At 38.1% G+C, this 24,759-nt stretch overlaps 2 protein-coding genes across 18 annotated transcripts in view; one reads left to right on the top strand and one right to left on the bottom strand.

The window, feature by feature from the left end:
- The window catches only part of Dtnb (dystrobrevin beta), a 334,007-nt gene that overhangs the window by 247,377 nt on the left and 61,871 nt on the right, over nt 1-24,759 (bottom strand). For all 17 annotated transcript variants that reach the window (XM_087216210.1, XM_087216215.1, XM_087216216.1 and 14 more), the window contains one exon: nt 10,213-10,280. In XM_087216210.1, coding sequence (XP_087072336.1) covers nt 10,213-10,279 — 67 coding nt within the window. In that variant the 5' untranslated portion in view covers nt 10,280. Of the gene's footprint in view, nt 1-10,212; nt 10,281-24,759 lie in introns of those variants that run through there.
- LOC101720841 (14-3-3 protein zeta/delta) lies at nt 18,411-19,668 on the top strand. The gene has a single exon (XM_004839120.3). It carries the CDS (start codon nt 18,440-18,442, stop codon nt 19,169-19,171), a length of 732 nt encoding a protein of 243 aa, XP_004839177.1. The 5' UTR covers nt 18,411-18,439; the 3' UTR covers nt 19,172-19,668.

Genomic DNA, 24,759 nt, shown 5'->3' with positions numbered 1-24,759 from the left:
GTTTTTTTTATATCTAGCCAGTCTGTGGTATTTTGATATTAGCAACAGAAAATGGACAAGACATAGATGTACATATAATAACATTTCTAAATGGCCTAAAAACTGTTACAAACATTTCTAATATGAAAAAAATTTCTCAAAAGAATATTAGTCCAACAGACCATGTGAGCTCATGAGCAGGGGAGGGGGCTCAGGAGCCAGGCCAGCCCTCCCTCAGTGTCCAAGGCAGTGACTGCTGCCAAGCACTGTCACTGGGGAAGGGATGGGGTGGAAACTTGCCTCCCATGCCCTCGAGGAGTGGGCAGAGGCGGATGGGGGCTCTTCCAGGGAGCGGACCTGAGCCGCAGGGTCTACAGCATCTTGGTCGGCGGAATCCTCTTGGAAGGCAACCCTGACAGAGTCTATAGTGACAGAGGAAGTGAACCTTCCGGGCCACCGTACCACTGCCCCAGCACTGAGGAGCAGAGCTGCCCCAGCACACAGGAGGTGAACCTTCCAGGCCGCCGTACCACCGCCCCAGCATCAAGGAGATGAGCCATGACACACCAACCCCCCAGATGAAATTAGAAGACACGTAAACAAGTCTCAAAACCAGTCTTTCAGATCACCTAAAGCAACCCCAAAGGGAAACGAGATGGAACACTCTGATACTCAACCACCTGGACTCCCTGAACTGGCAACAAAAGAGGATCTCGAAAAAATGAAATCAGAAATAATTTCTCAGATGTCAGCAGAGATTGTGCCCATACTGCAAGACATGGTTAATAAATCTAGAGAGGACACAGATAAAAAATGGAGGAGCTGAGGAACATGATGGAATCCCAACATAGGAAACAAATGGAATCCATAAAACACATACAAACAGATTTCCAGGCAATTAAAAACTCCATTGAAAGTTTATGCAGCAGAATGAGCCAATGTGAGGACAGAATTTCAGATATAGAAGATAAGATTGCAATTAGTGACCAGGAAAAGAAAAATTGCTTTAAAATAGTAAGGGACCACGAGAAATCAATCCAGCAGCTGCTAGACAATGTGAAGAATAACATAAGACTGATCGGAGTCAATGAAGAAACAGGAGAGAGTGCAGATGACATAAAAAAACTCTTCTCAGAAGTGATGGCAGAAAACTTCCCAAGCAGGGGAAAAGAAACTGACATACAGATAAGTGAGGCATACAGGATTCCAACTAGCCTTGATCAAAAAAAATCTACACATAGGCATATAATAGGATTCCAGAAACTCAACAGAAGAACAAAGTTCTGCAAGCAGAGAAAAGAAACAATTCACATACAAAGGAAAGTCCATCAGAATCACAGCAGACCTCTCAACGCAACAACCTCAAGGCAAGAAGAGCCTGGAGTGATGTATTTCAAACCCTAAAGGAAAACAGCCTCCAACACAGACTGATGTACCCTGCAAAACTATCTTTCAAAATTGATGGAGAAATAAGATACTTTCATGACAAAGAGCACCTTAGGAACTTCATGAATACCAAACCAGCACTCCAAAAAATTTTAGACAATATCTTAAGAAAAGACAAGGATCACAACCCCAGAAAGCCCAGCAGAATGAATCCATTGGGCACGACAAGAAATTAAACACAAAGGGGAAGAATCCAACAAAAAGAAAAAGTCATGACAAGGATAAGTGAATATGCTTATGACCACCAATGTTAATGACCATCAGTGTTAATGGTCTCAATTCACCAATCAAAAGAAACAGACTGGCAGAATGAGTCAAGAAACAAGATCCAACAATATGCTGCATACAAGAAACACATTTAATTCAAAGAGAAATTCATACACTGAAAGTTAAAGGGTGGAAAACAATACTCCATGTGACAGGAATCCGAAAAAAAAGCAGGAGTAGCTATCCTCTTTGCAGATCAAGTGGATTTCAAACCAAAATCTGAAACCCTTCTGGTCCTAAGAATTTCAGATAAGGGATAGTAAACTTGTATGTACAAATCTATTGTGAACATGTGTTTTCATTTCTCTTAAGTAAAACCTTAAGAACAGGACTGTTGGTTCTTAACAGTAATACAAGAAATTTCTATACTGTTTTCCAGAATGGTTTTATCATTTTACATTCACATTAGCAGTGATAGGAAGTTCTAACTGGTTCACACCTAAGTTGACATTTGTTCTTTTAAAACTTTTAACTTCATCTCCCTAATGAGTGTATAATTCAATCCTGTTATTGTACTGATTAGTATTTTTCTGATTCTAGTGTTGTACACATTTCCTTGTGCTGTACTTACTGGCTATTTATCATATTCTTGTGTCTGCTTTTTATTTATTTATTTTTTTGGTACTGGGGATCGAACTCGGGACCTTACGCTTGTGAGGCAGGCGGCGGCACCACTGAGCTATATCCCCAGCCCTTGTGTCTACTTTTTTTTTTTTTTTCCAGTACTGGGGATCAACCTCAGGTCCTTGCGCTTGCGAGGCAGGTGGCAGAACCACTGAACTAAATCCCTGGCCCGTGTCTACTTTTTAATTGGGTTGTCTATTAATGAGCTGTAAGAGTTCTTTATATATTCTGGTCATGGGTTACATGTATTATAAATATGTTCTGTTTAAGGGGGAAACAAAAGAATATCAGTCCATATAAGTAACATAAATGACACCCTTATTTTTTCCTTGGCAGTAGGAATAAAAATTCTAGGAAGCAGAATGAAGCCACAGGTCTCATCATAAAGGAGGATGCAAATAAAACTGAGACTCCCTCAGTGGATGAACCAGGAAAAAAGGAAAAGAAAAAAATCTTACAAATGGAAATGATGGAGACACATGTCTGGTCCATCTAGAGTTAGATTTAAATTTATCTAGATTTAAGAGAAAAAAATGTCAAGCAAAAGAAGTGAAAACCAAATAAGACTGTAGTCACAAAAATTAATTATACAAAATAATGGCAGTCTGCCAGACACAGTGGTGCAGGCCTATGGGAGGCTGGGGCAGGAGAAGTGCAATTTCAAGCCCAACCTGGGGAATCTGACTTAGTGAGACTTCTGTCTCAGAATAAAAACAGAAAAAAAGGCTGAGGATGTAGTGGGTAGTGAACCCAGTTTGAAGGTCCTGGGTTCAACACCTACTACAAAAAGAGAAAAAAAAAGACAAAAGTCTGCATGTGGAGCTAAATAGCATTTTTTCATAAAGGAAGTACCCTTAAAACAGTTTAACAGTCTTACATTACTTTGAATGAAGTCATAGATATTGATACACTTTGAGTTTCATTTTAATTGGTGTTAAAAATTCCAGGTAAACACAAAAAGAACAGAAAAAAAAAACCTCACAACCAAGTAGAGGGAAATAGTGGAAGAAACTTCAATTCATCTAAAAAAAGACAAAGAAAAAAAGGACCAAACTAAAGCAACAAATAAGTTACAAAAAATGAAATTTATCAGTATTCACAAAAAAGGCTAAGACAAACAGTGGAAATATAAGGATTCAGAAAATTCTAAAGTATCTATTATTCATTTTAATCATTTTGATCCTTATTTACACTTTCAGTTTCTCACACTAGAGAAACTATTCGGTATTTACACATGTACGTCCTGTTTATTTCACTTAAGAGGATGGCTTCAAGGGCCAGGGATTTAGCTCAGTGGTTTCGCCACCTGCTGTGCAAGCCCAAGGACCCAAGTTCAATTCCCGGTACCAAAAAATAAAGAATATGGCCTCAATATGCATTCATTTAGCTATAAATGTCTCTAGTTTCTCATTCTTTATGGCTGAGTAGTACTCCATTTTATTAAAAAAAAAAAAAAACACACATCTTCTTTATCCAGTCTCCAGTTGATGGGCACTTGGACTGCTTCCAAGCTTTAGCTATTACAAACTGTGCCACAATAAACATGGGTGCACATATATCACTGTGGTATGATTCTTTTAATTCTTTGGGGAAGATACCCAACAGGGGAATAGCTGGGTCAAATGGGACGTCTAGTCCTAGTTCTGTGAGGTATCTCCATACTGATTTCCACAGGGGTTATACCAGTCTGCACTCCCACCAACAAATGGAGAAGGGTTCCTTTCTCTCCACACCGCCGCCAGCATTTGTTATTGGTTGAGTTCTTGATAGCAGCCATTCTTTCTGGGGTGAGGTGGAATCTCAGTGTTGTTTTCATCTGCATCTCTCGAATGACCAGTGATATTGAACATTTTTTCATATATTTATTTGCTGCTTTTACTTCTTTGTCTGAGAAATGTCTGTTCATTTCAGATGCCCATTTTTGAATTGGGTCTTTGAATTTGGGGGGTCTGATTTTTTTCAGTTCTTTATATATTCTAGATAGTAGTCCTTGGTCTAAGGTGCAGCTGCTGAAAATTTTTTCCCACATTATAGGTTGTCTCTTAGCTCTGTTGGTGGTTTTTCTTGCAGTGCAGCTTTTTAGTAAGATGAGATCTCAGTTGTTGACTCTTTGTGCTAGTTCCCCTGCTACTGAGGTTTTGTTCATAAAGTCTTTTCCTACGCCAGTGTCTTCAAGAGTTCTACCTAACTTATCTTCTAGCCAATTTAATGTTTCTGTCTTAATATTTAGATCTTTTATCCACTTCGATCTTAGTTTAGTGCATGGTGATAGGTATGGGTCTAGTTTTAATCGTTGGCAGGTTGAAATCCAGTTTTTCCAACACCATTTATTAAAAAGGCTATCTTTCCTCCAATGAGGATGGCTGGCTCCTTTGTCAAAGATGAGGTGGCTGAGCAGATCTGTAGTTGTTTCTGCATCTTCTAATCTATTCCACTGATCCTCAGGTCTGTTTCTTTGCCAGAACCATGCTGTTTTTAATCACAGTGGCTTTGTAGTATAGTTTCAAATTGGGGATTATAATACCCCCAGCCCATATCTCTGTTGCCTAAAATTTCTTTTGCTATTCTAGGTCTCTTCTGGTTCCAAGTGAATTTTTGGATTGTTTTCTCTAGTTCTGTGAAATATATTGTTGCAATTTCAATTGGCGTTGCATTAAACCTATATAATAGTTTTGGAAGTATGGCCATTTTCATATATTGGTTCTTCCTATCCAGGAACAAGGGATGTCTTTCCATTTTCTTATATCCTCCTCAATCTTTGTCAGAGTGCTATAGTTTTCAGTGTAGAGGTCTTTTGCTTCCTTTGTTAGATTGATTCCTAGATATTTCATTTTTTTGGATGCTATTGTAAAAGGAATTGTTTCCCTAATTTCTCTCTCAGTGAGTCTATTATTTGTATATAAAAAAGGCTATTATGTTTTAAGTGTTGACCTTATATCCAGCTACTCTACTGAATCTGTCAATTAAGTCTAGAAGTCTTTTGGTAGAGTATTTTGGATCTTCTATGTAAAGTATCATATCATCAGCAAATAATGACAGTTTAACTTCTTCCTTTCCTATCTTTATTTCTTTTATTTCATTCTCTTTTCTAATTACTGTGACTAATGTTTCCAGAACAATATTGAACAGGATTAATTGAACAGTAATTGTGGATTAAAATGATTAAAATGAATAATGGATAATTTGAAATAAGAAGAAAAGGTTCAAAGGGGTAGGGGTGGCAGGAGGGGAAGGGGAGAGGTCAGGTTACAAACTGGAATCTGGAAAGAATCCATATGTAGACTGTGTTTAAAACTATAGGAAGAAAAAAAAAAAACTATAGGAAGAGATGTAGATAGAGACTAGGTTGGAGCTCGTCAGTGGGTTGGGAAGGAAGAGTCACTGAGATCAAAGGAGAGGAGGGTATGTTTCCAGAAGAAGCACATACAACTATGTATAGTACACAGTACTCGATAGTGTGATAAATGACTGTTACTGTTTTAGGTACTTATCATAACATGCTGTGCTTTTCATCCTTTAGAGCATAATCCTACTTATATAAAAGAGTTTACTGTAAAACAGTGTGCTGCTATGCCAGCAGTAGCCTCATGTATCTTGTGTTTAATTGCGTACTTGGATAATATCAAGGGGCCATCACAGATGATTGACATATATCTTTTCAGTTTGCACTTAGAAGTTGGCACTCTGTGTGGTACTTTGCGATACACATGGATGAAACTTACTAATAACATATTTCTCAGATTATATTTCCATCACATGTCACATGACTGTATTGAAATTGAAATAAAAAAAAAAATTTGGCCTATGTGGAGTCTACTAGTTAATTAGAATTTTTTTCTCCAGACCACTATTTGTTCAATATTAGTTTTGAAAATCTTTCTAAAACAAATCACATCTTCTGATGTCTTGTTAATGCTTGAGATCTTTTATTTTAATTATATGGAAAAACGTTTAAGTACTTTTCAGTTTTGCTTTGGTTGAGTTCTATTATATTCAAATATTATTACAGTTTTTTTCCCTTGCATTGCTTTTCTTTGAATAATTTTAATTTTTGTATATGTGTGTGCATGATATATTTGTATATCTAGTGCATATATTTTTATATTTGTATATTTAGTGCATGATAATAAAGTTATACATTTTTTTTTTAAAAAAAGAAAATTCTAAAGTAAAACCATGAAAATAGTTATACTATACCAAGCATGTTTACCAAAAGAAAGCTGGCATAGCTATATTACTATACAACAAAATAGATAGTAAACCAAAAAAAATTAGAAAAAGAGACTACCTACAGATGAGTGTCTTTACTCTAAAACTACAAAATCCAAAAGTTCTTGAGCATCGTGTCATTCACGATTTAAGAAAATAATGATAGGACTGGGGATTTAACTCAGTTGGTTCCACCGCTTCTCTCACAAGTGCAAGGTCCTGAGTTTGATCTGTGGTACCGGAAAAAAATAAATAGAAAAGAAAATAATGATAATGACTCTTCACACACTGGAAAAGAAGTTCCTTAACCTGACAAACAATACAAAATCTACAGCAAATATCATTAACCATATTAGAAGCATTCCCTTTAAAGTAAAAAAACTAGACAAGGAGGACTACCATTCTCCCTACTCTTCAGTATAACACCTGAGGTCCCAACTAATACATTAAGTCAAGAAAAAGGACTGTAAGGTTTACAAAAGGCAGATCAAAATTGTCATTAAAAGGGCCGGGGATTTAGTTCAGTGGTGCTGCCACCTGCCTTGCAAGCACAAGGTTCCAAGTTCGATCTCTGGTACCAAAAAAAAAAATTGTCATGGGGCCGGGGATTTAGCTCAGTGGTTTCGCCACCTGCTGCACAAGCTCAAGGACCGAGTTCGATCCCTGGTACCAAAAAAAAAAAAAAATCGTCATTAAAAATGGTATACTTATCTACGCAAGTAGAATTTATAACCATTAAACCTAATTAAAGAAAACTGACATACTAAAATCAACAAAACACCTAGTTGAAACACCTAAGTGATAAGTCTAAAAATAGGTGATTGAGCATTGACAGAAGGTAATTACACTGGAGTTTTGGGTGATGATGTTTGGAATGAGAGACAGAGCCTTCCAATAGTAGACCATTACAAATCTTTCTGTGAAGAAATGGGACATTCAAGAACCCACACTCACCCAACATCTCCAAGAACGTCTGACACCTTCGGTTTGTTATAGAAAGATCATCTGGCCAAGGTTTTAGCTCAGTGGCACCGTGCCTGCCTCGCAAGCACAAGGTCCTAAGTTCGATCCCCAGTACCAAAAAAAAAAGAAAGCATCTGTATGATGTTTATCTGTTAGAGTAATAACATTCACAAAGAAGTAGACCCAACTTTTTGTAGGACTATTCCAAATATCTCTCAGAGTCACTGTCTCTCACATCCCCATGTTTATTTAGATATGGCACTCAAACACTTCTCAATATTTATTTGGCTTCCTATTTTACCTGCTTTACCTTACTAAAATGTAAGCATCATGAGTAAAATCATGGACTACGTTTTGTTAGTGTCCAGAAAAGAGTAAATTCTAAATTAGTGATAGCAAACCTTTTAGAGCTTTCAGTGATAACAAACAGTCCACTGCAGCATGCATGCCATGGATTCACTACCACTATCATGCTAAAAATTGAATGGCAAAATGATCCCTTGAATCCTTAAGGGCAGTCAGGCGCAGTCTGCCAGATGAAGGGGGAAGCAATGGAACTAGCAAAGGCACAAAGATACGAAAACAACATGACCTGTCTCCAGGAAAGTCAACACAGTATTATTGAGAAATGGCATGCAAGGTGTTACAAGATCTTAAATGTTCCTGCAAGGCCCATAGCTGTAAGTTTGGCATTACTGGAAGGTAGACGCATGGCCTCAAAGGGGACAGTGGAATGTCAGTGCCTTCTTCTTTCTCTTTTGTATTGCTGCCATAAGGTGAGCAGCTGTGCTCCATCACCCACACACCATGATGTGCTACCTCGACACAGACCCAAAAGAAACAATCAACCATAGACTGTAACCTCCAAAACTGCCCTTTTTTCTTTAAAAGTTGATGATCTCAGATATTTTGTTATAGTGACAAAAAGCTGACTAACCCACAAGGCATGTGATAGAAATGGGGAACATAAGAAACAAAAGAGGCCTAAGGCATTATCAAAGTGATAAGGAGCAAACTGAAGAGATTTAAGCAAATAAGTAGCATGGTGTCATATGATTCAATCTAGCACACAGATAGCAGATTTGAGAGTGCCAATTGGATGAAGGTATCAGAAACTTACTGCTTTAGTTCAGAAAAGTAACAGTAACTTAAAAATTTAACATATAGTTAACCATTTTACTGTTCTGCATTAGGCACTGTGCAAAGTGCTTTACTCAAATTATGTTATTTAATCTTCACAATAATTCTATGAAGTCAGAACTATTCTATTTTATGGATGAGGAAACTGAGGCAGAGAAAGATTAAGTAATTTGCCTAAGGTTATATACCTAGTGAGGGACCCAAGATCCAATCGAGGGAGTCTAACCTCAGAGCCTGGACTCAACACACTGTAATCAGAGGAACAGACTCAAGACTCACTTACAAGTAAAATTCAGCTATGCTTTGTGAATTTTTTTGGTTTTTGTTTTTTGTTTTTTGGAGGAAGGTGAAGTGGAAAAAGTATCTTGCTTGGATGACTGGCAATTAAGAGAATAGAAACTACAAAAGTCCTTAAGGATCACCAAGCCATTATCCAGACAGTGACAATATTTCTTCTCTGCCATCCCTAACAAATAGTTGTCCAGCCAAACTTGACAGGACAACACAGATCTGAATTGAGCCAAATTCTGTCTCCCATGACTAAGTTTCTACAGAATTAAAAAAATGTTGCCAGGGATTTAGCTCATGGTTCTGCTGCCTGCCTCGCAAGCGCAAGGACCCAAGATCAATCCCTGGTACCAAAAAAAAAAAAAAAATGGCCAGGGATTTAGCTCAGTGGTTCTGGCACCTGCCTCGCAAGAGCAAGGTCCCAAGTTCGATTCCCGGTACAAAAAAAAAAAGTTGAGATGTTGAAAGTGTCTTTTGGGACTTTATCCATTGATTTTCATGCTGTTATATGCAGAATTCTAGAACTCTTCAAGGAGTTCAGGGTTATCCAAAACTGGCTATCTGCTTCCATTCTTCTGCTAAAACCACACAGCATTAATTTTATAATACTCCTCTATTGAGTATATGCTTAAAGTAATATGCTTTGAAAAGGTTTCACAATCATTGGTCCAGATCAATCACCCGATATTATGAATGCCAAAGGAATCTGAGATTCAGCAGGCATGAAACAGTCAAAGTCACGTGGTTAAAATCACGAAGACAAGCAGTCAAACAGCCAAACAATCCTTCAAGGGCCGGGGATTTAGCCCAGTGGTTCTGTTGCCTGCCTCGCAAGCACAAGGACCGGAGTTCAATTCCCAGTACCACAAAAAAAAAAAAAAAAAAAAAAAAGAAAAGAAAAAGAGGGTCTAAGACTTTGGGCCGGGTATTCAGCTCAGTGGTTTCGTCGCCTGTTGCGCAAGTGCAAGGACCCGAGTTCGATCCCCAGTACCAAAAAAAAAACCAAAAAAAAACCAATCCTTCAAATACTGGGAACCAACCCATTCCTCTCTGCCATCTTTTTTTTGTTTGTTTGTTTGTTTGTTTTTGGTACCGGGATCGAACTCTGGACCTTGCGCTTGCGCGGCAGGTGCTGGAACCACTGAGCTAAATCCCCGGCCCTGCCATCTTTTGTTTTAACTTACATTCTTCCTGCTCTAAAACTTGTAACAAAATTTCTGATTAAAGCTGACTTGAATAGTAAAAAAAAACATGCTGCACACAGGGACAAGGACCCCAGGAGCACGGAAAACTCACGCATTTCTATGAACAGCTGCCTCTTCTCCGCCATGGTCTTCCGCTTGTTCCCACCTTCCTCAATCATCCTAGAGACAAAGAAAGACTCAGTAAGTCACCATGTAATTTAACAATTCAATCAAGTTGCTTAGCGTTCTATTGTGAAGAAGTACAGAAAGCCAGGCTGACCGTGTACATTTTAAGACAGTATTGGTAAAAATACAGTGGGAGCCTGATACAGATAAAGACAAGCCATTGTCCCTTTATTTGATAGCTTCTAAAATACTGTTGAGCTTCTTCTTTATTAGAATAAGTTTGTAATACATAATTACATTCATCTTAGAAAACTGGTATACATATTGCATTTTAATCATTTTTACTTTTCCTTCCCTTCTCCGCCCTCCCATCTCCCTTCATTCCCAGATCCACTTCCCATCTTTACAAAGTCATAGCCAATACTAAATTATCTTGTACATTCACTACCTGTGCTGAAAATATGGGGCTTATTTCTAACTTAATTATTTTTTTCTGCAGGGTTCTGGATTAGCTGAGACACAATTTCCCATATCACCATTTTGTAAAAACATGTTACTAAATATAATTTAGGAAATAATATAAGGAAAAGCTACAATAAAATACATAACTAGTCCACTTATACATTAAAGATATAGGTAAGATCGTGTGTGTGTGTGTGTGTGTGTGTGTGTGTGTGTGTGTGTGTTTGAGACAAGGTCTAAGTAGCCCAAGCTGGCTTCAAACTTTCAATCCTCCTGCCTTAGCCTCCTGAGTGCTGGGATTATAGATGTGCACCACCATCATGAAAATAGAAAAAAACTGATATGAAAATAGAAGATCAGTTTGATCAGAAAATCAAACACCCCCAAATCTTCAGAGCTCCTAAATGTACCTTTTCTATCACATGGTAAAGTCATTTAGGTTGACAGACTTAGGCTATGCCAAGCATTTTGCTAAAACTTACATGCACTGAGTTGTGTGGTGGCAAATACCTGCAGCACCAGCTACTCAGAAGGCTGAGGGGAGAAGAAGGCTTGAACCTAGGAGCTCAAGACCAGCTTGGGCAGCACAAAGACACCATCTCAAAAAGAGAAACACAGAAAACCTCTGCATGCATTCAGGTATTATCTCATTTCATCCTCACCCAAAAGCTACATGCTATTATTATTACTATTATCATCTCTTTTTCATAGATTATGAAACATATCTAGAAAAGAAAACTGTACTAACTTGCTAAAGGGCACACAATTCACAAGTGGTGGAGTGGAATCCCAATACTTTCATTAAACTGCTTACACAACTCCCCGCAGATGAATATTTTCACTCTTTATTTGTAAAAGGCTAGAACACTAGTCCATTATATAGATCTTACCGATGTAAAATTTATGACAATTTCTGTCAAAAATTTTTTTTTCTGAGACAGGGTCATGCTATGTAGTTCAGGCTGGTCTTGAAGTAATTCTTCTGCCCCAGCCTCTCAAGTGTTGGGATTACAGGTGTATGCCATCATGCTCAGCTGAAATTTAAGTGATACTGGGGATTGAACCCAGGGGCCTGTACATGCTAGGCAAGCACTCTACCACTGAGCTATATTCCTAGCTCCTCAGCTGAAATTTGTGTTACTCTAAGAAGAAAAAAAATCTAGACAATTAGCATAAACCTGGTAATTTGCCTAAATAGATTAAACTGTTGTAAATTATTCTCAAATATGATTATTGTAGATTAAACTATTATAAACCATCCTTAAATATGCTATAATCACAAATTAAATGACAACTACATGAATGTCACATCCATTAAAGCAAGATGCCAAGTTATAAAAGGTTTAGTTAAAATATTCTTCAACATTCCACAATTAATATTTTAATCATTAAGACTGGTTCTTTCTTTCAAGCTGCGATGTAGCTCAAAGGGAGAGTGCATGCCTAATATACATGAGCCCGTGTTCAATCCCCAATACCAAAAAAAGACTGGCCTATTTCCCAGTCACTGAAATGTTACCAGCTGACTTCAGTACACACAATGTAATTAATACTTTACCCCAAGTCAAAAGAATTCTACACAGATTGTAGAGCGTGCCTATAATCTCAGCACTCAGGAGGCTGAGGTGGGAGGATTATTGCGAGTTCAGTGAGTGCAAGGTCAGCCTGGACTACAAAAAAAAAAAAAAAAAACACTAAACAGAAAATAAGCCAAAGAACAAGCAATCAAAACCAGCAAAACTCTATTAAAATCTGGTTCCTAGAGAGAAAAAACAAAGAATGGTTCTAGTAGCATACAATCATAAAGGAAAAATAATATTGAAAAGCTTGCTCACTCCTCCCAGTCTTGGTGTCTCACTAGATAATACAAATTTAAATGATGAGTACAGACTGAAACAGTATACCATAATGTCTTTTATAATATATCTCATTCATTATATCCTTCTCTACTTTTATTAGTTCTTTTTATCATACATTCTTCATGACAATTTTCTAAATTTTGTTTTCATTTCCAGATTAAAACAATATAAATATACTCTGACTCATCCGGATCACCATACTACAAGTACTGCCAAGCAATTTCAGGACCCACATCTGTGTCATTAGTAGTGGCACTGGTGGCAAGAGATCACCTAAAGCAGGGGCTGGCAAACTATACAAGTTACACTACCTTGGGCATAGCTATCTTGCCATCTATTTTTGCAAATAAAGTTTTACTGGAACACAGCCATGCCAATCCATTTCTGTATTGTCTAAGACTGCTTTCACACTACAATAGCAGGCTGGAGTAGATGCCATAGAAAGCATCTGGCCTGCATGTCTAAAATATTTACAATCTAGCCCTTTAAGAAAGTTTGGGAAGGGGCCAGGATTTAGCTCAGTGGTTCCACCACCTGCCTTGCAAGTGCAAGGTCCCCGAGTTTGATCCCCGGTACCAAAAAAAAAAGTTCAACCCAACCTGGGCAACTTACTGACTTAGCGAGACCTTGACTCAAAATAAAAAATGGGAAAAGGGCTGGGGATGTACTCATGCAAAGGTCCTGGGTTCAACTAATAAAAAGTAATTATTTCCAATATGAAGAAAAAAACTAGTTATGTGAGCTTCCTCAGAACTGTATGCTGTTCTCCACCCATGGTATCTCTGTTCAGAAATTTTTATGTATTCTAAATTTTCCCCTACTGACTTCAGAAACTTTATTCCACTGCATAAAAATTAAGACAGTTCAACTACAGAATTTGATGCTAACATTTCAGATAATACATCTAATGTTTTAACTACTTTAGAAAATTATATTCATATAACAATATTCTCTACAGTTTGTAAAACTATTCATAGTATTTAAAAATTCTCAAAATTTGGAGCTATAGCATAAGGCTACAACTAGTTCTTTTAAAAACAATCATGGAAAGGACCCGAGTTCGATCCCTGGTACCAAATCAAAAAAAAACAAAAAAAAACAAAATTGGGTCGAGGATTTAGCTCAGTGGTTCTGCTGCCTGCCCTGCAAGCGCAAGGACCCGAGTTTGATCCCTGGTACCAAAAAAAATAAAATAAAATAAATTAAAAAATAAAAATAAAAATAATCATGAAGACCGCTGAACAGGTGGTAAGTTTACCATTTTCCCCTCTTGTATCTCTGGGCCTGAACTCCACAATGCAAGGACCTTCAAACTGGGCACTGTGGTACACCCAGAAAAATCCAGGAGAAACCCTCTAGTTCTGCTCCAAGAGAATTGGATCACAAAGCAAGTGAGAGAAACCCCTCAAACTTTTCCCTCTCCTTCTTTATTCTCTTTATTCACAGGTAACCTCACAGTGAACACAGCAGTGTCAAGACAAGTAGCCAATACTGGAAAACTACAGAAGTCAAAAATGTGAAGGAAAAAGGAAATGAAAGGTACACAGATTGGGAGGCAAGATATCAATTGTCTTTGTTCAAGGATAACATGACTGTCTATGAAGAAAGTCCAAAAGAAGTGACTAAAAAAATTTTTTTTCTGGAACTAATCAGCAATTCTGGCAAGGTTACAGGATAGAAGGTTAACGCAGTATACAAAAGTTTTATCACTTTCCTGTATACTAGCAATGAACCAGTGGAATTTCAAATTAAAAGATTAAAAAATAATTTTAAAATAAAAATTAAAACATAATACCACTTATATTTGTACGACCAAAATGAAAAAATTAGCCCAGGGATTTATCTCAGTGGTTTCACTACCTGCTGCGCAAGCGCAAGAACCCAAGTTCAATCCCCAGTACCAAAAAAAAAAAAGAAAGAAAGAAACAATTAGATATAAACCTAAAAAAATGTTTTAGACTGATATGAGAAAAACTACAAACCTCTGATGAAAGAAATCAAAATAAAACTAAACAAATTAAAAGATATTCCACATTCATAAACAGGAAAGTTAAATAGTGTCAATAAGACCGTTCTTTCCTACTTGATCTTTAGTTTCAATCCAATCCCAACCAAACTCCCAGCAAGTCATTTTGTGGATACTGACAAACTGATTCTACAGGGGTTTTTTTGGGTTTTTTTGCGGGGGGGTACTGGGGATCGAACTTGAGACCCTGCACTTGCAAGGCACGTGCCAGAACCACTGAGCTAAATCCCCAGCCCTACAGTTTATTTAGAAACAAGACTGTGAATGATTATGAAAGACTGTAAATTCTTTGTTTTAAATAAAAACAAAGTTGGAGAACTGATACTACCTAACTTCAAGATTTATTATAAATCTACAGTGATCAAGGCAGTGGGGTACTAGTGAAAAAACAGACAAATCAGTAGGATACAAAGCACCTATGAACAGACCCACATAAATATTGCCAAAAAGGCAATTCAATGGAGAAAAGACAGTCTTCAACTAATGGTACTAGAAGAACTGGACATCCACGTGCAAAAAAATCCACATAGACACACAAAACATGCATCTTACACCTTTCACAAAAATTACCTCTAAATGGATCATAAGCCTAATTTTTTGTTTGGTTTTGTTTTCTTTTTGTTTTTTGAGAGAGTTTCACAATGCAGTTCAGGCTGGCCTTGAACTCACTTTGTAGCCCAGGCTACCTCAAACTCACAAGGATCCTCCTGCCTCAGCCTCCCGAGTGCTAGGATTAAGGCATGTGCCACCACACCTGGCTATGGGCCTAATTTTAAAACATAAAACTATACAACTCCTAGATATAACATAGGACAAAATCTAGATGACCTTGTGTATGGTGATGACTTTCTAGATATAATATCACTTGTATGATCCACGAAAAAAATTAATAAACTAGACTTCATTAAAATTTTAAAGCTCTGCTCTGCAAAAGACACTGTAAAGAGAATGACACAAGTTACAGACTGGGAGAAAATACTTGCAAAACACCAATTTGAAAAAGGACTGTTACTCAACATAGAAAAGAAATTCAACAAAAGAAAACAAATGACTGAAAAAAAGGGGCAAAAGATCTGAAAAGATACCTCAAACCAAATGGAGATACACAGATGCCAAATAAGCACATGAAAAATGCACTGCATCAAGTGTCATTAGGGAACTGAATATTAAAACAAGGAGATACCACTACATACCTATTAAAATGGCCAAAAAAGAGAACACTGATGACAGCATGTGCTGGAGAGATGTGTAACAACAAGAACTTCACTCATTTCTGGTAGGAATACAAAACAGTAGAGCCTTTTTGGGAGACAGTGTGGCAGTCTCTTACATAGCTAGACATACTGTTACCATAAAATCCAGAAACCACACTCTTTGGCATTTACCCTAAGGAGGTGAAAACTTACATGTACACAAAGCCTGCACACAGATGTTTACAACAGTTTTATTAACTGCCATACCCTGCAAGCAACCAGTATGTTCATCAGTCAGATAAACTGGAGCTTATGCAGACTATGAATATTATTCAAGGACTAAAACAAAATGAGCTATCAAGCCATTAAAAGACATGAGGAGAGGACTCTCAGGAAGATGCCAAAGTGGTAAACAGCAACAAATCAAGCTCTCTAAGATTACGAATACAGACACTGGAAAATAACAACTTGGGAGAGAAAAGGAGGAGAAAAGTAGATCCGCAGGACCCAGAAGGGATCTGAAGGGAAAATTGGAGCCCACAGAGAAAATGAACAGACCACAATGCAGAAAAAGGAGGGTGCAAACTGCACTTTCACCCCGTCTCCCAGCTCATGGCATGAGAGAGGAGGATCAAATCTACAGAGACACAATGAAGACAGGTGACTCCAGAGGCCTCCATGGAGAAATGTACCAGTGGAACAGAGAAGTGAATGCTGTGCACTGCAGCAGCTGGTGAGTGACTCCAGTCCAAGTGACTGCTGTGTCCTCAGGAGAGGGTGCTTGGCCCCTTTTAGGGAGGGGCCAGCTGAATCTAGGATTCAGAGCAGTCATGACTTGGCTTCATGATCTCAGGGCTCCCAGTATTGAAATCCCACAGTGACTGGGTAAGGGACAACCACAGGGAGTGGAGATCAAGTCAACAAGAGATACCTGATGTGTTGGAGGCTGAAAAACTCAGGCCCCAATCCCACAACCAGAGGCCAGGATCAGCCTGAACTTCGGTGGAGTTGAAAGCACCAGAATCCGAACCCCGCCCTAATCCTACTGCAGACTTGCTGGGATCATCCATCAGGGATCTGAGCTCTGTCTATCTCCTTTGTCTACCAGGAACAGTAGAGATACACTCTGAATTAGGTACCGGCATAAAACTATAGACCCAGAAGATAACCACAGGCTTGAAACCACAGAGAAATCTTTTTTTTCTTTGCTTTTTTTTTCTTGATTGTTTTTATTTTTTCATGAGTATGAACATTATTTTTAGTTTTTGTTTTGTTTTGTTCTTTCCCAATTGTCTTTTTCAACATTTTCCCAAAGCTTAGGTAATCTTCCTTTATCCTTCAGCTTTGCTCCTAATTTCTTTCTCTTCTTTTATATCTCTATTTCTTTCTTTTATCCCTTTTAAATTTTCTTCCCTGGGAGTAACACTGCTCTATTGAGTGGATACTGAATATAATTTTCTGATTTGTTTTAGATTTTGTTTTATAACTATAAATCTTATACCTATGGTTAAAAGTGGCAAATTAACAGTTATCACAGTTTGTCATTTTCTACACTGTGCTTGATGCTATCAGTATTATTAATTGTACTGTTAGTCAAGGTGACACAGCTGTTGTGATCAACTGTTCTTCCTTGTATGCCAATATCAAGATAGTCTGGGGAGATAAACAATAACACAGTCCAGTACCAAAGAACTGGGTGCTAGGCCAAATAGGCAGCAACCTCTCATCCCTAATAAACTGAAGAGGCAGAATCTTGGGACAAACTAAAAATCCAAAACCCAGCTACAATTCGAAGACATCTCTAAAAAGCAGTCATTTACCATAAGCAATTTACAAGCATCAATGCAGGAAACAAAAATAGAAAATGAGAAAACATGAAAACAAGATACAACTCTAGACCTCCAGCTCATTCAAGGAAAATTTATGGGGCACTGAGGTAGAAGAAATTAAAATCACCCAGCTAAACTTTCTGAAATGGTAGCAGTGGAAGTACCAAAGCAGATGAATGACTCTCTAGGAAAAAATATATCAGAAATTATGCAGATAACCAAAGAGATGATGACCACAGTGAAGGACATGGTTAATGAATCTACAGTAAATACAGATGAAAAAAATAATAGAAGAGCTTAGAAAAGTGATGGAAAACATGAATGCCCAACACAGGAAAGAACTGGATTCCATAAAACAGATTCAAAGGGATATCCAGGAAATTAAAAATTCTACTGCAAGTACAGGCGGCAGTATCAACCAATGTGAAGACAGAATATCAGATCTAGAAGACAGAATTGCAATCAGCAATCATCAAATGAAAGAATTCTTAAAAATACCAACAGGGCCCGGGGATTTAGCTCAGTGGTTGTGCCACCTGCCTCACAAGTGCAAGGACCTGAGTTCGATCCCCAGTACCAAAAAAAAAAAAACCAACAAACTAACAGACTGGTAAAAATCAATCCAACAACTGCTAGACGATGCAAAGAAAAATAACATAAGATTAATTGGAATCAATGAAAAATCAAAAGAGAGCACAAAGGACATAAAAAAACCTGTTCACAGGTGGCTGTAGCCTGTGAGCAGCGAGATCCAGGGACAGCGTCTCAGCCTCGCCGCCACTGCCCAGAGACCACTTCGCCTGTCCATCCGCCGCCACCCACCCAGGACACAGAACATCCAGGCATGGATAACAACAAGCTGGTGCAGAAGACCAAACTGGCCAAGCAGGTTGAGCGATATGATGACACGGCAGCCTGCATGAAGTCTGTAACTGAGCAAGGTGCTGAATTATCTAGTGAGGAGAGGAATCTTCTCTCCATTGCTTATAAAAATGTTGTAGGAGCCCATAGGTCATCTTGGAGGGTTGTCTCAAGTATCAAGCAAAAGATGGAAGGTGCTCAGAAAAAGCAGCAGATGGCTCGAGAATACAGAGAGAAAATTGAGACTGAGCTAAGGGATATCTGCAATGATGTACTGTCTCTTTTGGAAAAGTTCTTAATCCCCAATGCTTCACAAGCAGAGAGCAAAGTCTTTTATTTGAAAATGAAAGACGACTACCGTTACTTGGCTGAGGCTGCTGCTGGTGATGACAAGAAAGGGACTGTGGACCAATCACAACAAGCATACCAAGAAGCTTTTGAAATCAGCAAAAAGGAAATGCAACCAACGCATCCTATCAGATTGGGTCTGGCCCTTAACTTCTCCATCTTCTATTACGAGATTCTGAACTCTCCAGAAAAGGCCTGTTCTCTGGCAAAGACAGCTTTTGATGAAGCCACTGCTGAACTTGACACATTAAGTGAAGAGTTATACAAGGACACCACGCTAATAATGCAATTACTGAGAGACAACTTGACACTGTGGACATCGGATATCCAAGGAGATGAAGCTGAAGAAGGAGGAGGGGAAAATTAACTGGCCTTCCAACTTTTGTCTGCCTCATTCTAAAATTTACACAGTAGACCATCTGTCATCTATACTGTCCCACAAATAGTTTTTTGTTTACGGTCTATGACAGGTTTATGCTACTTCTATTTGAATTTCTATATTTCCCATGTGGTTTTTATGTTTAATATTACGGGAGTAGAGCCAGTTGATATTTAGGGAGTTATCTGTTTTCATCTTGAGATGGCCAATATGGGGAAGTGGAATTTTTATACAAGTTACAAATGTTTGCCATAGTACTTTTGGTACACTGAGGCTTCACAAGGGCCAGTGTTAAAACTGCTTCCATGTCTAAGCAAAGAAAACTGCCTACATATTGGTCTGTCCTGGTGGGGAATAAAACGGATCATTGGTTCCAGACACAGGTGTAGTTATTGTGGGTACTTTAAGGTTTGGAGCACCTCTGAGGCTGTGGTAGAAACAGATAGCCCATGGGTCTTCCGTGTATGGAGGCTTGTGTTTCTGGGGAGTGAGCAGTCTGAGCGCGCACACCTGTGACTGCAGCTGCGGGGGTGCTCCTTTAGACAAAGTTGGCACCCATTTACTCTGGATAAGGGCAGAAATGGTTCACATTCCATTATTTGTAAAGTTACCTGCTGTTTGCTTTCATTATTTTTGCTACACATTTTATTTGTGTTTAAATGTTTTAGGCAACCTAAGAACAAATGTAAAAATAAAGATGCAGTAAAAATGAATTGCTTCGTATTCATTATTTCATGTATATCAAGCATAGCAGTAAACAAAAAAACCCATGTATTTAACTTTTTTTAGGTTGTTTTTTTTTTGATACTTGTCTAACATGCATGTGCTGTAAAAATAGTTAACAGGGAAATAACTTGAGATGATGGCTAGCTTTGTTTAATGTCTTAAGAAATTTTCATGAACAATCCAAGCATAATTGTTAAGAATATATGTATTAAGTTCATGTAAGTGGAATAAAAGTTTTATGAATGGAAAAAAAAAATCTGTTCACAGAATAGCAGAGAACTTCCCAAGCATGGAAAATGATTTTGATTTTATACACATAAGTGAGGCATACAGAACTCCAAATAGCAATGATCATAAAATAACTACACCAAGGCATATAATAGTCGAGATTCCTGAAATTCAACACACGAACAGAATATTAAAAGCTACTAGGGAAAAGAAACAAATTACCTATAAAGGAAAACCATCAGAATCACAGCAGACTTCTCAACACAAACCCTTACTAAGTTAAGAAGAGCTTGGAGTGAAGTATTTCAAGCCCTAAGAGAAAACCTCCAACCCAGACTGATGACCCTGCAAAATTATCTTTCAAAATTGATGGAGAAATAAGATACTTCCACGATAAAGAATATCTGAAGAAATTCATGACCACCAAACCAGCACTCCAAAAAGTTTCAAAGGATATTCTAGAAAAAGATAACAAAGACAACAATTCCATGAATCCCAGTGGATGAATCCACCAGGAAAAGCATGCAATTAAACAGAAGGGAAAGAAAGGGACCAAAAACAGGAAAATTACATGACAAGGATAAGTCAGTACATATCAGTGATAACCATCAGTGTGAATGGTCTCAATTCACCGATCAAAAGAACCAGATTGGCAGAATGGATCAAGAAACAAGATCCAACAATATGCTGTATATAACAAACACATTTAACTCAAAGAGAAATTCATAAACTGAAAGTTAAAGAGTAGAAAACAGGGCCAGGGATTTAGCTCAGTGGTGCTGCCACCTGCCTCACAAGTACAAGGTCCTGAGTTTGATCCCTGGTATCAAAAAGGGCGGGGGGTGGGTGGGGGTGGGGGGGGGGTGATGGGACAATACTCCATGCAACAGAAACCTGGAAAACGCAAGGGTAGCTATTTTATTTGCAGACAAAGTGGATTTCAAGCCAAGACTGATCAGGAGAAACAAAGATGGTCACTACATACTTATTGAGGGAATAATCCAAGAGGAAGAGATAACAATCATAAATATATATTCATCAGATACTGGTGTACCCAACTATATAAAACAAACAAAATGCATATGAATAATCAGACAATCATAATGTGGGACCTCAATACCCCACTGTCATAAACAGATCAACTAGACAAAAAAAAATCAACAAAGAAATAACAGAGCTGAATGAAATCTCTGAACAAATGGACTTAGTAAATATCTACAAAGTGGTTCACACAACAACAGCTGTACACAGGACTTTCTCCAAAACAGATCACATAATAGCCCATAAAACATGCTTAAGTAAATGCAAAAGAACTGAAATTATTCCATGCATATTATCAGATCACAGTGCAATGAAATTAGAAATCAATGGCAAAAGAAACCACAAAAACTACATACACCTATAGAATTAAAAAACACCCTCCTGAAAAGCCAATGGGTCACAGATGAAATTAAAAGAAAAAATTAGAAAGTTTCTACAATTAAACCATAATGCCAATACGACATACCAGAACTTACAGGATGCAATGAAAGCAATCCTACAAAGGAACTTTATAGTGGTGAATTCCCACATCAGAAAAACACAGTGAGCCCAAATAAGTAACCTAATGTTGAACCTCAAGCTTCTAGAAAAAGAAGAGCAAGTTAAACCCAAAGCATGTATGAGGGAGGAAATTATAAAGATCAAAGAGAAATGCATGCAATTGAGACTAAGAAAAAATACAAAGAACCAATGAATTAAAGAATTGGTTTCTTTCAATCCCCAGTACCAAAAGAAAAAAAAAACAGCTGGTTCTTTGAAAGACTGAATAAAATACAAAAACCCTTAGCCAACCTTATCAAAAAAAGGGAAAGACTCAAATCCATGCAACTAGGAATGAAAAGGGCAACAACGGATCCTCCAGAAGTCCAGAAAATCATCAATACTGACTTTTTTCCCCAGCACCATAAAAAAATGAAACAAAGTTGCATATGATTTCAATGTAGCTAGTGAGACCTTAACCAGCCCAGCCTTAAATCCACTAAAAGAAAAACAAGGAAGAGGAAAAGGAGGAAGAAGAGGAAGAAGAGGAAGAGGAGGAGGAGGAGCAGGAGGAGCAGGAGCAGGAGCAAGAGCAAGAGCAGGAGCAAGAGCAAGAGCAGGAGCAGCAGCAGGGTTTTTAGCTCAGTGGTTTCGCAGCCTGCTGCGCAAATGCAAGGACCCAAGTTCGATCCCTAGTACCAAAGAAAAAAAAAAGGAGGAGGAGAAAGAAGAGGAGCTGGAGTTGCTGAAGATACTGGAACTGTGCAGCAAAGTACTGAAAAGAAAATCAAAATATCCCCTAAGTGGGCCGGGAATATAGCTCAGCAGTGCAGCACCTGCCTGGAAAGCGAAAGGTCCTGAGTTTGATTCCCAGTGCCAAAATAAAACACAAACCCTAAGTATTTATTTACCAATCTTCCCCCTCCTCCTCCCTCTGTCTCCTCCTCCTCTTCCTCTTCTTTTTTTTGGTACATAAAGTAAGACTATTATGTACTAATAGCTCCATTTTTGTAATTTATGCTTTTAATGGTTTCAACAAGGATCTAACCCTACTACCACAAATAAATAATACGCCTTTGTCATTCTGATATGACTTTGAAGATCAACACTTTCAGCAATGCAAGCACATCTCTCTACTTCCTTCCATTTGACTTCTGGCACTGTGCCCTTTCTTAGCCACATAATCTACAGATAACTAACATGCCTATCACTCCCTTCACACACTAACTTTAATTTCAAACCCTGCTATTTCCTTCCTTATATCCACCCTTTTTTCCCATTTCAACTGCCAAAGTATTCATCCATATTAATGAACAAATAAAATTCTATGACCTCATGATCTCAGGACACTCCACCCCTTTTTCCTGTAGTTCATCCTGGAGACATACAAAGGTGTACTTAAACATGTCGAGTCTTCAGTGGGTCACAATCACACTCCTCAGGCAGGAGCTTCACTGCACCTAATTTAAAGGTTCCGAGCACAGGCTTCAACTACAAAGTGTAAAGACCAGGGTCCTACCTATCAGAACATAAGCAAAATGTCGTAAATCGAAAACAGGCTAAAACTGGAAGTTTCTAGAAGAGACTGTTTAATGTCCTGACCCCAAAACCAAAATGAATAAATGGGTTTTTTGGTTTTGGGGTTTTTTGCCGCACTGGGGATCAAACTCAGGACCTTGCACTTGCAAGGCTAGCACAGTGCCACTGACCTAAATCCCCAGACCTAAACGGGTTTTTAGATACAATACCGGAGGCAACAATCCATGACACAAAAATTGATACACTGAGTTTTATCAAAATTAACTGTTCTGCAGAAGATACTACACTAAGACAATGAAAAGACAGGCCCCAGAGTGAAATAAAATACAGTATTTTCAAAACACATCTGATTTAAAGACTTGTATTCAAATTACACAAAGAACTCAATAAGAAAACAGCCCAATTAAAAAACTGTCAAAATAGCTGATCAAATGCCTCACCAAAGATGATAAATAAGCATGTGAAAACATTTCACGTTAGGAAATGTTATTAAGAAATTACAAACTAAAACAAAAAAGAGATACCATTCTATGCCTATTTTAGAATAGCTAAAATCCAAAAAACTGACAATATCAAATACTGCCAAGGATGTACAGCCAAAGAAACTCTCACCTATTACTGGTGAGAATACACAAATATGTCTAAGAAACATCAAGCAGTTTCTTACAAAGCTAATCAATCCTACCATATGATTCAGAAATTACACTATGAGGGGGCCAGGGATTTAGCTCAGTGGTACCTCCGCCTGCCTCGCAAGCACAAGGGTCTGAGTTTGATTCCCAGTACCAAAAAACAACAACAAAAAAAATTGTACTACTACTAGGTATTTACTCAACTGAATTGAAAATTTATGTCTACACAAAGCCTGTTTCCAAATGTTTATACTAGCCTTATTTTTAGTCACCAAAAACTGGAAACAGCAAAAATGCCCTTGAATCAGTGAATGTATAAATAAACTGCAGTACTCCTATAAATGGAATCTTGTTCAGCAATAAAAAGAATGAAGTATCAAGGCATGAAATGATACAGAGGAAGCTTAAATGCATATTGCTAAGTGAAAATAACCAGTCTAAAAAAGGCTACATACTGCATGATCCTAATGTTATGACCTTCTAGAGTGCTGGGAGCAATGCTACATAATTCTAAGGAAAAATCATTTGGTTAGCCTAGTTCTCTTGCCTACAACCCAGCTACAGAGTAACTCCAGTTTGGCCTCTGGTCACAACTGAGACTTCAGTGATCCAGTGATGCTGTGATTCTCCAGGACAAGAAACATCCTGGGAGAACAAACATCTGCTCAGTTCCTCGTTGTTCTTGGACTGTTAACATCTTGTTTACCCGCAATGTACTGAACTCTCCGCAAGCCTTTTGTTACACCTTGTTTATCCCAATGTGAACTACTGAATTCTCTGCAAGTCATTTGTTACGAGGTACTGAATAAAAGGTGTGGTAAGCTGGGGGCTTTTGTCTTTGCTGCCCAGAGCAGCACTGATCGGACCCAAAGCTCAGCTTCTTCTCAGTCTCATTTTTCTACCTTTCCTGTAATTCGCCGTGTGCTGCCG

The sequence above is a fragment of the Heterocephalus glaber genome, unplaced genomic scaffold, assembly GCF_053883595.1.
Source record: "Heterocephalus glaber isolate CG9 unplaced genomic scaffold, H.glaber_assembly_v1.0 deba00001457, whole genome shotgun sequence".
Lineage (NCBI taxonomy): Eukaryota > Metazoa > Chordata > Mammalia > Rodentia > Bathyergidae > Heterocephalus > Heterocephalus glaber.
Note: the sequence above shows the minus strand (reverse complement) of the source record. Positions and strands in the feature narration are given on the sequence as shown.

Coding starts and splice junctions, on each gene's coding strand:
- LOC101720841 (XM_004839120.3), top strand. CDS start 18,440: ATGGATAACAACAAGCTGGTGCAGAAGACCAAACTGGCCAAGCAGGTT.